Below are 13,388 nucleotides of genomic sequence, written 5' to 3'. Positions count from 1 at the left end.
GCCCTGCAGTCTAACTGCAGCAATCTGGAACCTCAGAATAGAAGCTTCCCCAATTAGCCCGTCTGTGAGCTGGTCTCCCGGTGCCACCTGGTAGGAGGTGACACGGAGAGGAAGAGGGCCAGGCCGGAGCCCTCCCGCCAGCTGGGCGGCCAACCCTGTGCCCACTGCCTCCTCCCCAGTGCGGGAAGCCCGTTCCTGGGCTCACGGTTGGCTTCAGCCCCTGAACTGATGTGGGGATGGGTTCAGGTCAGGTCAGTGACTTCCCACCGAGAAAGTCGGGAAGGGTCGGGAGGAGAGAGTGAGCTCATCCGACAGCGGGCACGCTGCACCCCGCTCGGCACACCCGGGCCTGGAGCCCACGCTGAGGTTAAACTTTAACCCACCCTGGGAGGTGGCAGTCTGCAGAGGTTCCCTCACAACTGTAACTCAGTAACACCACGGCCGCGTGCCTTTTTAAAGAAATTATTATTATTAATCCACTTGACTTTTCCCTCTCGGTGCCCGAGAACCCAGAAGGTGGCTCAGCCCTCCCGGAGCCCGACTTGGGGGGCAGCTGGAGCAGACTGGGGAACTGGGGTGCTCCCTGCTGATGTCCCCTCCGTGGAGTGTTGAGACAACCGAGAGGTCACTGCTGGGAACAGGATCGGGAGGAATTCCCTCCAAGCCGTTCCAGGACCTCTCCGGACTGGCTCAGCTAGTCACAGGACTCCTGTCCCTCCCCGGCCTGGTCAGGGCAAGGGGCCTGGATCTTGCATATGCCACTGGTCCCCAGCAGCAGCTCAGGCCCTGACCTGCCCACTGACCACCAGGGCCGGCTCTGCCATGGCATTTGAACAGCTCCTGGAGGGGACCGGGGGCCTGGGCCTCTTCCAGGCCCTGCAGGTCTTGACCCTGCTCCTCCCGGCCATCTGGATGCCCTCCCAGCTGCTCATGGAGAACTTCTCCGCCGCCGTCCCGGACCACCGCTGCTGGGCCCGCGCCCTGGACAACGGCTCCGAGACCCCCACAAACCTCTCCCTTGAAGCCCTCCTGGCTGTCTCCATCCCACGGGGCCCAGACCAGCAGCCACACCAGTGTCTCCGCTTCCGCCAGCCGCAGTGGCAGCTCCTGGACCCCAACGCCACGGCCACCAACTGGAGCGAGGCCGCCACAGAGCCTTGTGTGGACGGCTGGGTCTATGACCGCAGCACCTTCACCTCCACCATTGTGACCAAGGTAAGGGGCTCCCCACATCAGCCTGCTCGGCTCAGCTCCCTGGACAGCCACCCACCCACAGCTGAGGACCCAGTGGCCTGTGTCTCTGATGATACAGGACGTGATGCTCTTTCATGTTAAAGAGTTACTCGGTGATCTTTGTTAAAGTGCCCGAAGGAAGACTTTACCCAGGACATTGTGATGGGGTCAGAGATTGGGCTCAGTCCAAATATAAATGGGCAATGTGTAGGCGAGGAACTGGGGGCGGGGGGAACCAGTGGCTGAGGGGGGTGGTGGCTAAACCGACCTGGCAGGATTCCTGCCAAGTCAGGCCAGGCCGTCAGACAGCACCAGAGGGGGCGGGGGAGGCTGAAGAACCGCCAGATACTCAGAGTGGGATGTTCTTGCTGAACTCACTTGGCGGGTTCTTTGCTAAATTCAGATGGTACAGGAAGTTCCCAGGTGGGCCTAGGAGAAGGTTCAGGAAAATGACCAAGGTTTGGCCAAGCGAAGAACTTTTATCACTCCCTACGTACTTCCTGGCTGCCTGTGGTGACCCCCGTCTGGACCTGGGCTGGGTCACTGATGGAGGAGGAGGCCCTGGGGGTGTCCCGTCGGGTTTCAGCCAGGAACATGGGCAGAGCAGACCCTCCCCCTGCAGCTCTTAGGTGGCAGTCACTGCTCCCAAGGCGTGTCTCTGGTCCCAACCTCCCCTCGGTCGTGGGGGGAGGGTCCTATGATGGCCTCTACCTGGCAAGCAGAGCTGTGAGGACCATGCCGCTGTGCAGCTGGGGGACCCTGGAGCATTGAGGTCACTGCCAGCAGGCCCGTCTCCCACGCCGTGGCCTGCCACCAGGAGCCAGGGACCCATGGTGGGTGGCTGACCAGGTGCCTCCTCCTCTTCTTCCAGTGGGACCTGGTGTGCAGCTCCCGGGGCCTGAAGCCCCTGGGCCAGTCCGTCTACATGGCCGGGATCCTGGTGGGCTTCTTCATCTGGGGCCTCCTTTCCCACCGGTGAGTCTCTCCTCCCCTCTGGCCTCCCTCACATCAGAATCACAGAGGCCAGAGGCACAAAGGTACCAGAGGAGAGTCCCTGTTCCCTAGGAGATGGAGCCCCTAGATCTGCCCTGTGTCCTGAGCTGCAGGGACAGAGACTCCCGAGAACCTGCCATCTGAGCCTCCATGCTGTTAGCCTGGACGGTGGGACTCGACCCTCGGCCGCGGCGCCCAGCTGCCCCGAGCAGCTACTGTGAGCCGGGGGCTGTGCGCCCTGCCCTCGGGAGCCAACGGCCTCCTGAGAGAAACAGGCTCCTCGTTCTCTGAACTCCGGGCTCATGACGTGCCGTGGAACAGAAATATGGGCAGGGCCCACGGGGACAGGCGGGTGGACTCAGAGGGGGGTGGAGGGGTTTCCAGAGGAAGCGGCATCGAGCAGAGGCCCCGCAGGGCGGCCTGACAGAGAGGAGGGAGCCAGAGGGCGCCAGCTGTGTCCAGGGCTGCATTGCCCAGTGGTCAGGGCCATGTCCTGGGTCACACAGGCCTGGAGAGGTGGACCGAGGCCAGAGCCGGGGGACCTGCAGGCCTGGTGGGCTGTTCTCCTGCCTCTGAAGTGGCCACATCCTGCCCCTCACCCCCCCAACGGCATTGTCTTGCACGTCCCGAGATGGGGTGTCCCCTCAGCCAGGACAGTTCTGGGCCCACATGCTCCTGGCTCCTGTGAGTGGGAGGCCAGCTCTGCCTGGGGGTCCCTGTCCCTCACAGCTGCTGGTCACCCCCGCCCCTCCAGGTCTCCTCCTCTGCCTCCTCATTGCCTTCCCTGCTGGCCGTCCCTTCCAGCCCAGAGGCTACTCTAGGTGCCCCTTAGACCTTGGCCAGGCTCCCCAGAGCGAACCCCCTCCCATGTCCCACTGCCCCACCCTCAGGTCAGCAGCCACAGGCCTGCTGCCTGCGGCCGCTCCCGTCCCCTACCAAGCGGCCCTCACCTCCCCACCAGCCTCTCCTCTGCCCCTTTGCCCTCCAGTCCTAAGGCCTCCTCTGGACATGTCACATGGGCCAAACCCCTGCCAGGCACAGGGATACACTCGGTCTCCAGGAGAAATGGGTGGGGAAGGAGGCGGGGAGGGGAGCCCTCAGCTTGTCCAGGACACAGATGAGTAAGTCAGTCACCACGGAAAGGTATCGCAGCTACAGAGCAGACAGGAAAGAACTGGCCCGGACAGGGCAGATCTGCAGATGGACCGGCTGACCAGGTCATGTTTACGCTCAGACCTGAGGCTGAGGAAAGCTCTCCTGGATGACCTTTCTTCTCTAAGCTTCCAGAACATCCACACTCCTGGTTTGCCACCCGCCTACCAGGGAGCTCAGCCTGTCCCTGCCCATCCATCCCTCCCCAGGTGGACAGCAAGGCTAGTCCAGCCATTTCCACTGCGCCCTCTGGGCCAGGCGCCTACTGCTGACCATACCTAATTGGCCCTCAATCTAGAGGTCTAGGAGGCAGCACAAAAGCTCAGGCACTATCCCCCCCAACACCCCAATCCACCAAGGCGCCATCCTGTCCCCAGGGAGCCCAGCAGACTTGTCATTACTGTGCTGTATTGTCCTGAGCACGGCAGGACCCAGGCAGCCTGCATGTGGTCCAGGTTCCACACTCAGGGGCTCCATCCCAGGACTCGTGGCTGTGTCCTGGGGGCCATCTATACTGGAAGCCAGACTGGGATTGATCTGTGGGTCCCCTGGTCTGGGCCTCGTGTCTGCACTCCTGGGCGCTGTCCAGACAGGCAAGGCCAAGGTCTGCCCCCAGCTCCACCTGCTCAGTGTGCACTGCGATTGCACCGAATGAGTCGCATCTGGGGCTGGGCTGGCCTGGAGGACACGGCGAGCCCGGGCACCAGGATGGGGGTCGGCCTGGTCTCATGGGACTTCCTGTCCCCGTGGGCAGGTGAGGACCGGGCTGGCTGGCCTAGGGCCATGTGCACTTCGCCTCCTTGCTCCACAGCCCCCTTGCTCGGGGTTTTGATTTTCACGGCAAGCCCATGAGGCATGTCATTATGAACATCCCAGTGTGTGCCCAGGTCACCCAGGAAGGGCAGCGCTGGACTCAAAGCCAGGCGCATCTGACACCAAAGCGCACATTCTTGACCACGGGCCACACTGCCCCTGAGGGCACAGCACCTGGCGTATGGAGACCAGTGCTCCGTGCGCACTCCCAGCAGCTCCAGAAGCTTCCAGAAGGCTTTGCGCCAGTCTCCTTGTCCTGGGGGGGGGGGGGCCTCAAAGGCAAGCGCTTGCCGCGAGTCCTCGTCCTCCAGGCCCTGCTTGCTTGTCTCCCCAACAGGTTCGGGCGGAAGCCGATGCTGAGCTGGTGCTGTCTGCAGGTGGCCGTGACCAGCACCGGCACCATCTTCTCCCCGAATTTCTTCATCTACTGCAGCCTCAGGTTCCTGAGCGCTTTCGGGCTAGCGGGCATCATCCTGACCTTGTCAACGCTAAGTGAGTCCCTTGGGGGTGCCCCTGCCCAGGGGGAGGGGGGAGGGCACACCCTCACCTGTGCGTCTGCATCGCCTTCCAGTGGTGGAGTGGACCACGACCCACAGGAGGGCTGTTTCCATGACGATACTGGGATGCACCTTCAGCACGGGCCAGATGGCCCTGGCCGGCCTGGCCTTCGCCCTGCGGGACTGGAGGGACCTCCAGCTGGCCGTGTCCGTGCCCTTCTTTGCCATCTCCCTGATATCCTGGTCAGTGCAGGGTGGGGTGTCCTCCTGAGGGGAACCCGGGGTGGCAAGGAGTCCCTTCCTCCCACTCCACTGCCCTGGCTAGCGGCGGTCCTGACCTGTGGGGAGCCCTAGATGACGATGACATGAGCTGGGCCCTCCCTGCTCGCCAGGCAGTTTCCGGTGACATTTCAAAAAAGACAAATAATGTTTCTACCTTTTTTTTTGGAAAATGGGAAGATCTGAGGCCACCGGCCCGGAGTCCCGCCAGAGTCCCAGAGCAGCCTTTGCCTCTGGGCTGGGCTGCGGGTGGCGTGACTTCCCTGGGCTCACACCCATCCCCCACACCAGGTCAGTCCTTCCAATCACTTGGCATCAAGTCATGAGGACCGACGTTGGCTAGGAACACACATCACTGTCACTGTGCTTCTTGGTGCTGCAGAAATTCCCGAGGTCTGGGAACACCTGCTTGTGTGGGGACTGGGGGAGGGGACCCAGGAGAACAAATACAGATTAGTGTCACCGTGAGTTCTCCTGAGAGGGAGCCCGGCAGAGCTGGGCACTGATGAGCCTGCTGTGGGCGGGTAGAGGATGACACTCGCCCTCAAATATTTACTGAGCTCCTGCTCCAGGCCAGACATCAGACCAAAACAGACAAAAAGCCACCACTGTCATGGAGTCTGTATTCTGTAAACAGGATTGACAGGAAGGAAGGCGGCCATCCCATAACTGTACAGATCAGGTCACCTTGGTCACGTGGGGCCGGTGCCCACCTGGTGTGGCTCACAACACCAGGGGCGTATCAACGCGTCTTCTAATAAGGAAGATGAAGTCATTGGTCTGGTTTCAGAAGAGGAACTGAGGCCCAGAGGTCATTGGTCCAAGGTCACCCAGTCAATGAGGACCAGAGGCGGGATCGGAACCCCGGCAAGTTGCCTCTTGAAACCACGGTGTCAGACTCCTCCCGAAGTCCTTCTCAGCTTCCCTGCACCTGAGCCCCGGGGCACGGGGCAGATCACTAGGGAAATGCTTCTCCCAGCCCCTCTGTCCCTGAGGTTGGGGAAGGGCAGTCGCTCAGTTCTGCCTGGGGATGTTTTAAATGAGCTCAGTACCACGTGGCCATTCTATTAGAGAAGTGGCCCCCAAATCACTGGACAGGTGGCCACCTCTGGGGACCTCCCCTGCCCAGGCATCCTGGCCAGACGCACAGCTCAAGTGGGAAGGTTCTCGGCATCTGAGGGTGGCCAGGCACTGGGACCCAATTCTGAGCCTCCTGCCTGGCACTGGAGCACCCAAGAGGAAAAACCTGTCTGTCTTTGGTACCATCCAGCTGGGGGCCCTGCACCCACTGCCCCTCCCCCCATGACCCAGGGAGTCCCAGTGGGAACAGGGACAGTCAAGTCCCGACCACAGCACCTGCTTCCTCAACAGGTGGCTGCCAGAGTCTGCCCGGTGGCTGATTATCAGGGGCAAGCCAGAACAAGCGCTCCAGGAACTCAAGAAGGTGGCCAGGATAAACGGCCACAAGGAGGCCAAAAAGACGCTGACCATAGAGGTGAGATGCTGCTGTTGGTGACCCACAGTGTGAAACTTGACCTGGGAACGGACATCCACTGAGGTGTCCCCCTGTGCTATCAGCACCATCCCACTACCAACCATTTCCCAGCGCCTCCACCTACTCCACCAACAGCACAGCCGTCGGCATCTCCGCGAACACCAACCTCTACACCGTCATCATCCCCATCTCCACAGCCATGCAAACACCATTACCACCATCACCGTCACCGTCACCACCGTCACCCCGTCACCATGAATATCACCACCATCGCCATCATCACCACTGTCACCACCACCATCACCACCATTGCCATCATCACCACCATTACCATCATTACCACCAGCACCATCACCACCATCACTGTCACCATCACCACCATCACTATCACTATCACGAGCATCACCACCATCAGCTTCATCACCACTGTCACCACCACCATCACCACCATCACCACCATCACCATCACCATTATCATCATCACTAACATCATCACCACCATCACCACCATCACCACGGTCACCACCATCACCACCATCACCACTGTCACCACCATTACAATCACTACATCACCATTGTCACCATTATCACCATCATCACCACTGTCACCACCACCACCATCACCACCATCACCCTCATCACCACCATCATCACCACCATCACCATCACCACCATCACTGTCACCATCACCATCACCACCATCACCATTGTCACCACCATCACCATCTCCATCACCATCATCACCACTGTCACCACCATCACCACTGTCACCACTATCACCATCACTACCATCACCATTGTCACCATCACCACCACCATCACCATCACCACCACCATCATCATCACCCCCATCACCACCACTGTCACCACCATCACCACTGTCACCACCATCACCACTGTCACCACCATCACCACTGTCACCACCACCACCATCACCTTCACCACCATCATCACTATCCTCACCATCACCACCAAAAACAAAACACCCTCATTGTCACCTGCACCACCCACCGCCAGCCCGCATGTGCTGCACACCTGCCTCCTGGCACTTCTTAGTGTATTGGGGGAACAGGTTGTGCTTATTTAAAGGTAGCTCTTTCCAGAAAGCAGGTGTCAGATGGGGACATGCTGCGGAGACTAGAGGAACCCTGAGCTCTTGGGGGTGGGAGGACCGAGCAGGCTTCCAAGGAGGAAGTCATGGTGGGGCTGAGATGAACACAGGGTGGGCAGGACCAGAGGCACAGGAGGACAGGGTGGACACTCGGGGAGCACTGAGGAGTGGCTTGGCTACAGCAAGCCTGCTCTGGAGCCAGCCAGGGGACAGAGATGGACAGGGGAGCATGCCAGCCTGGGCCACAGGCCCCTCCTCCGCTCAGGCAAGGTGCCCTTGGGAAACATCAGGGGTCCAGAGGGAAAATTCTCTGCCCCATGGCACCCCAGCACTGGGCACACCAGTGTCCAGAAGCCAAGACCATCTGCCCACCCCTCCCCACACCTGGACACCACTCCAGGCGTGAGGCAGGCAGGGCCATTGTCCCAACATCACTGTGCCCTGTTCTCCCTGGAGGTGCTGATGTCCAGTATGGAAGAAGAGATGGCCTCTGCAGAGGACCATGGGTCAGTGCTGGACCTCTTCCGGGTGCCAATGCTCCGCTGGAGGACCTGTGCCATGCTGATGGTGAAGTACGCTGTCCTGGTCCCTTCTCCCAGAGACAGACCGGGACATGGGCCAGTGTCCAGGCCACACAGTGTCCTCGGGCCTCACAGGAGTGCCCAGGAGGCCAGAGGCCTGGCAGGCAGGGAGGGTGGAAGGGACCCAGAGGCTGGTTTGGGTGTGGCCAGCTGTGGAGCCAGCACTGGTCAGGCTGCAGCCAGGGACCAACCGAGACTGCTGTGGGCCTTAGAGACTTATCCCAGCAGCTGCACCCCACCCCGGAGGGTGACCGGCCGGGCCTCACCTCTCCCCTCAGGGCCTCCCACTCCACAGAGGGGGAAAGTGGAGGCCAGTAGGCCCAGTGACCCACCCAAGATGACGGAGCTGGCGCTAGAACCCAAACTGAGTGGCCTCCCGGCTCATGGGCTCCGTCACCACCAGGCCCCACGCCAGGGAGGCCCCGCCTGGGGCCCAGGGCCACCTGGGACCTGCAAAAGCCTCTTAAATTCCACTGAAGTGACGTCCAACAGCTTATGAAGAATGAAGATCAGGTGGATTAGAATTTTATCTTGAAATAAGACTGAAGATAGGGAAAAAGGTTATTTTGTGCTGTATATAACTACATACGGGCTATTCCAGCAAATATCCGCCACCTTGGACAAAGAATAGGATCAAATGCTTTTTAAACTCTTTTATTTTTAGCCTAATTTTTTCTGATAAATTAGGAGGAGGCCAATATCCAGGGCCACTCCCCACCCCCACCCCCTACCCCGGCTCAGAAAACCTTCCAGGCTCCCTCCATTTCCGTTATGCAGACAGAGGCTGCCAGCCGAGACCCTCTTGGGTTTCAGCGGATAACCCAGCTGTTACCGAGGAAGGTTCCGGATCCCTGAGTGTCCTGGCCACTTTGGGCCCCATTCATGCTGGCCTCAAGTGAAACTTGCATAGAAACCCTGAGCTCTGCCGGCTTCGGGTCGCAGTGGTCGTGGCCAGAGGGCAGGGCTGAGGGCAGCGGCCATCCTAAGAGGATGGGGACACATTAAAAGGGGCGGGATTAATTTCACCTCACCGTGGGGCCGAGTGTCAATCTAACTCCCACCTCCGGAGGGTGGAAACCCAGGTTCTGTGGTTCAGCTGCCTGGGGGCTCCAGGGCTGGGGCTGGAGGCAGGCAGGGGTCTAGGAGCTGGGGGCTAGGTGGCTCTTCCAGCCCCTGGGGCTCTTGTGGGCTGTGGCCACCAGCTGAGGACAGCACTCCCGGGGGCTGGGAAGCGGGCCCTCTGCCCTGAAGGAGCCGCGGCTGCAGAGTCCCCTGGGGACCCACCGGATGAGTGTCCTGTCTCTCAAGACTTCGAGGATGTAGCATCTGGAGACCCGTCTGTGTGACTGGCTTCTAAAAACCAAGCCAGAGGGCTGGGGGTCACTGAAGGGGCAGCACAGCTTGACCCATGGAGACCCCTGAGACTGGCCTTGGGACCAACCAAGACAGCGTTAGGTCATCCAGCTGGTCAGTGGCCAGGGAGCCCAGGAGGCACCGCCCCAGCCCATTGCCACCCTGCCCGGGTGTGGCCTGGAGGCCGTGGCCTCCCTGCCTCTTTCTGGGGCGAGCCTGACCCTGGGAGACACGTCCTGCGCTGGACAAGCTTTTCGCGCTCTGGCCATGGCAAGCTCTGACGGGCAGACCTCGTGGGTGGTGGGAGGTGACTCGGGGGCTGGGGTCCCTCTCCTCTGTGGGCCGGGACCCACCTCTGGCTCTGCCCGCAGCTTCTCCCTGCTGTTCTCCTACTACGGGCTGGTCCTGGACCTGCAGAGCCTGGGCAGGGACATCTTCCTCCTGCAGGCCCTCTTCGGAGCCGTGGACTTCCTGGGCCGGGCCACCACCATCCTCTCGCTCAGGTTCTTTGGCCGCCGCATAACACTGGGGGTGTCCCAGGCCCTGGCCGGCGTCTCCATCCTGGCCAACATGCTGGTGCCACAAGGTGAGGCCCAGGGACCCGCTTCCCTGCCCACCCCACCGCACTGGCCATCTGGCCTCCTCCCCTCCCCCAGCCCCAGAGAGGAGCGTGTCTGTGGCCACAGTCACTGTCCGCCAGCTCTGACGGTCACACATCGCCACCTTTGTTGCCCTGGCTCAGGAATCCAGTGCCCCCAGCCAGCCCTGCCCCTGAGGTTCAGAGAGGCCAAGCTGGTGCCCGAGGTCACTCAGCTAGCGAGACAGACGGGGGCAGGTAGAGCTATTGCTCACACTGAGGCGGAGAGAGCACCGAGCACAGTGAGTGTGTGCGTTGTGCGAGCCGTGCGCGTGCGTGTGCGTGTGTGTGCACATGCATTTCTTCTCTCTGATTAAACAGCACGTCAGGCGTGTGCAGGGATCTGGGGAGACTGCCAAGGGCCCCATCTTCCTTTCTTCTTTCTGAATGAGGCTGTGAAGCCCCAGAACCCGGAGGGAGGCAGAGGACGCCCGTGGCAGCCAGGAGGGTCTGATGGAGGAGGAGGGAGACGGTGTCCCACCCCCCGCAGGCCATAGCAGGAGCCCTGGCGCCCAGTGACACGCTGCACTGAGAACACCTCCAAAGACCAAGCCTTTCCGTGGGGATCTCCCCCAACAGTTTAGAAGATTTTCCTATTTTTTTCCTTAGGTGCTGGGGATCAAACCCAGGGCCTCCCCCATGCTAGTCCGCGCTCTGCCACAGAGCCACACCCCAGCCCTCGAGGCCCTTTGTGACCAGGGGTAGGAGGGGAAGTCGAGGCCCTTGGCAGAGTGAGCCAGACTGGACCTTCTTGCCAGGCCCGTGCCACCCCCCCCCACCCCCGGTGCCTGCAGACAGGCCAAGGCAGGGAGATGGCTTCTGGGGCCCAGCCCACGGCCAGGCTACCTCATTCGGCACTGTCCCCACCTGGCTCTGGTGGCTGGCCCTGCATCAGCCCTGCCGGGGGCTGGCAGGAGGATGCGGCCCCCTGCTCCCGCCAGCTGCTCTCGGGGTGCCCCTCGTGCAGACCCACTGCCCTTTCCTCTGCGCAGACCTGCAGACCCTGCGCGTGGCCTTCGCTGTGCTGGGGAAAGGATGCTTTGGGCTGAGCCTGACCTGCCTCACCGTCTACAGGACGGAGCTCTTCCCAACCCCGCTGCGGTAGGCTGGGGTGCCTGGAAGGGCCGTCAGGGTTAGGGCAGGGCGAGGGAGGGACCCCAGGGGGGCCCTGGGAGGGACCTCGGGATCCACAGCCAGGGCCGGGAAGGACCTCCCAGCACAGGCCGACTGGGGCCTCCTGCCTGGGGCTTGCCATCCTCAGGCCCCTGGGCAGACCGAGGCTGCAGGACCGGCCTCTGGAGCCTGCACCGGCCCACGGCTGACAGATGGGTAGACTGAGGCTCGGGGTGACAGACTCGCCTGGCAGAGGGCGGGAGGCTCGTGGGGCCACTTGTGGTGCCCCGGTCTCCCGTCTGCCCGTCCCCTCCTGAGCTTGTTCTGGATGAATATTTACTGAGTTTGTGGCTGTCGTGGGGAAACCTGAACTCAGTGGCCTCCCGGGAGCGCTGAGGTGAGCCCTGGTCACCTAAAGAAATGACAGACCCTGCAGAGTCCTCCTAAAGGACCAGACAGGAAACTCCAGGTGGCCCGGGGACAGGGAGGAGGCAGCATTTGTGGGCGGCCTTGGGGAGGGCCACTCTGCAGCCCTTCCCGGCACCCCGCTGCTGCAGTGGCAGCCGTGATGTGGCCCTGGGCCCCCTTCCCCACAGGATGACCGCGGATGGCTTCCTGCAGTCGGTAGGCCGCCTGGGAGCTATGATGGGGCCCCTGGTCAGGATGGCCCACCAGGCGCTGCCCCTGCTGCCCGCCCTCTCCTACGGCGCCATCCCCATCGCGTCCAGCCTGCTTCTGTTCTCCCTCCCGGAGACCCAGGGACTGCCCCTCCCCGACACCATCCAGGACCTGGAGAGTCAGTGAGTGCCCGCGGCCACCCGGGGAGGGACTGGATGGGGTTCAGCTCCACAGCCACCCTGCGGGACGATGACAGGCTGCTCCCGCTGATGGGCAGAAAGGCAGGTGGGAGGGATGAAGTGACGGAGCCCAGGGTCCTGGCCCGGCTGCAGCTGCACCTTAGGCAGGAAAAGGTGATGGCTAGGGACAGGCCCAGCCGCCAGCCAGCCTGGGGCGAGCGCCCAAGCAGGTTCGGGAACCTCTCACCAAAACCCATCCTAGAAGGCCCACAGCGTCTTCCCTGGTCCTGGTCCCCTGTTCCCACCAAGGCCAGGCCAGAGGGACGCACTGTGAGTGCTTTCCACGCCCCCACCCCCGAGAATAGAAGGAGGGGACATTCCCCGCTCTGTCTTGTAGCCAGAATCACCTCCGTTGTGAAGTGGCCTTTGACAAGGAAACAAAAATCTCCCCCAGCCTCGCTCCCTCCAGCACCAAGTTCAGCCCCAGCTCCCTGCGTCTCAAGGGGCATCTTCCCAGAGCCACAGACGACCCCCCACCTCCACCCCCAGGGCCTGCTGCGAAGCCCGGTGGAGGTGCCACAGCTCACCCCGCGGAAGCAGGGCCTTGACTTATTCTTTGACTTACTTCGCCGATGGCCCTTGCCTACTGTTTCAGCACTGTCCTGGGTTGGGGGACACAGCACAGGAAAAGCCCTGAAGTCGCAGGCTCCCCTTCCCTAACCCGGCCCCAGCTCCGCCCTCCGTGCTGCAGCGGCTTCACCCCCACTCTCCTCTCTGGACTATTCTAGGGCATCAGCTGTGGCCAGGGGCGGCCAGCAAGAGGTGGTCACTCTAGAAAGCACCTGGCTCTAGAAATCTGCCGTGTGGAGCCCTTTGGTAAAAAAACTTTTGGGGACAGAGTTGCCTCTTCTCCCATCGGAGGGTGGAAGCCAGGTGGTCTCACCCAGCCTGGCTGCCCCGGTCAGCTCCATGGACACCGCGGGTCCTCTCCCTTCCCTGCCACGCCCACACCTTCACACACCTACTCAGCCATCCCGACTGGAGACGGGCCACCCTCACCCCCACCACTTACAGAGCCCTCATCTGTGCAGGGGGAATGATTTGGGGGCCTCCCTCCCAGCATGGGCCGGAGCTGGCTAAATGAGCCTGCTAGAGGAGGTGCCAGGGACAGGTGCGCAGGTCGCGTCCTGCACCAGCACCCAGCCAAGAGGCAGGTGGGGTCTGAAATCCAGCCCAGCCACCCTGGACCAGCCGCCTGCCACACAGGGGCTGTGCCACTCTGAATAAGGAACTGTTTACCCATCCATCGGGGATCACAGGGGTGGCCAAACACG

The 13,388-nt window shown here is 61.7% G+C and overlaps 1 protein-coding gene across 2 annotated transcripts; it reads left to right on the top strand.

Annotated features, from left to right (window-relative positions):
• The first annotated feature begins 822 nt into the window (after nt 1-822).
• Slc22a11 (solute carrier family 22 member 11) lies at nt 823-12,923 on the top strand. 2 transcript variants are annotated; one of them, XM_026396658.2, is made up of 10 exons: nt 823-1,215; nt 2,105-2,208; nt 4,529-4,683; nt 4,763-4,931; nt 6,339-6,462; nt 8,030-8,145; nt 9,879-10,093; nt 11,137-11,245; nt 11,854-12,057; nt 12,843-12,923. In XM_026396658.2, exons 1-10 carry the CDS (start codon nt 823-825, stop codon nt 12,904-12,906), a joined length of 1,653 nt encoding a protein of 550 aa, XP_026252443.2. In that variant the 3' UTR covers nt 12,907-12,923. The 2 variants fall into 2 exon arrangements, with proteins under 2 accessions (XP_026252443.2, XP_026252444.2); XM_026396659.2 differs by lacking the exons at nt 9,879-10,093; nt 11,137-11,245.
• Nucleotides 12,924-13,388: the final 465 nt, after the last annotated feature.

This window comes from Urocitellus parryii, chromosome 4 (genome assembly GCF_045843805.1).
Source record: "Urocitellus parryii isolate mUroPar1 chromosome 4, mUroPar1.hap1, whole genome shotgun sequence".
NCBI classification, from domain to species: Eukaryota; Metazoa; Chordata; class Mammalia; order Rodentia; family Sciuridae; genus Urocitellus; species Urocitellus parryii.
Note: the sequence above shows the minus strand (reverse complement) of the source record. Positions and strands in the feature narration are given on the sequence as shown.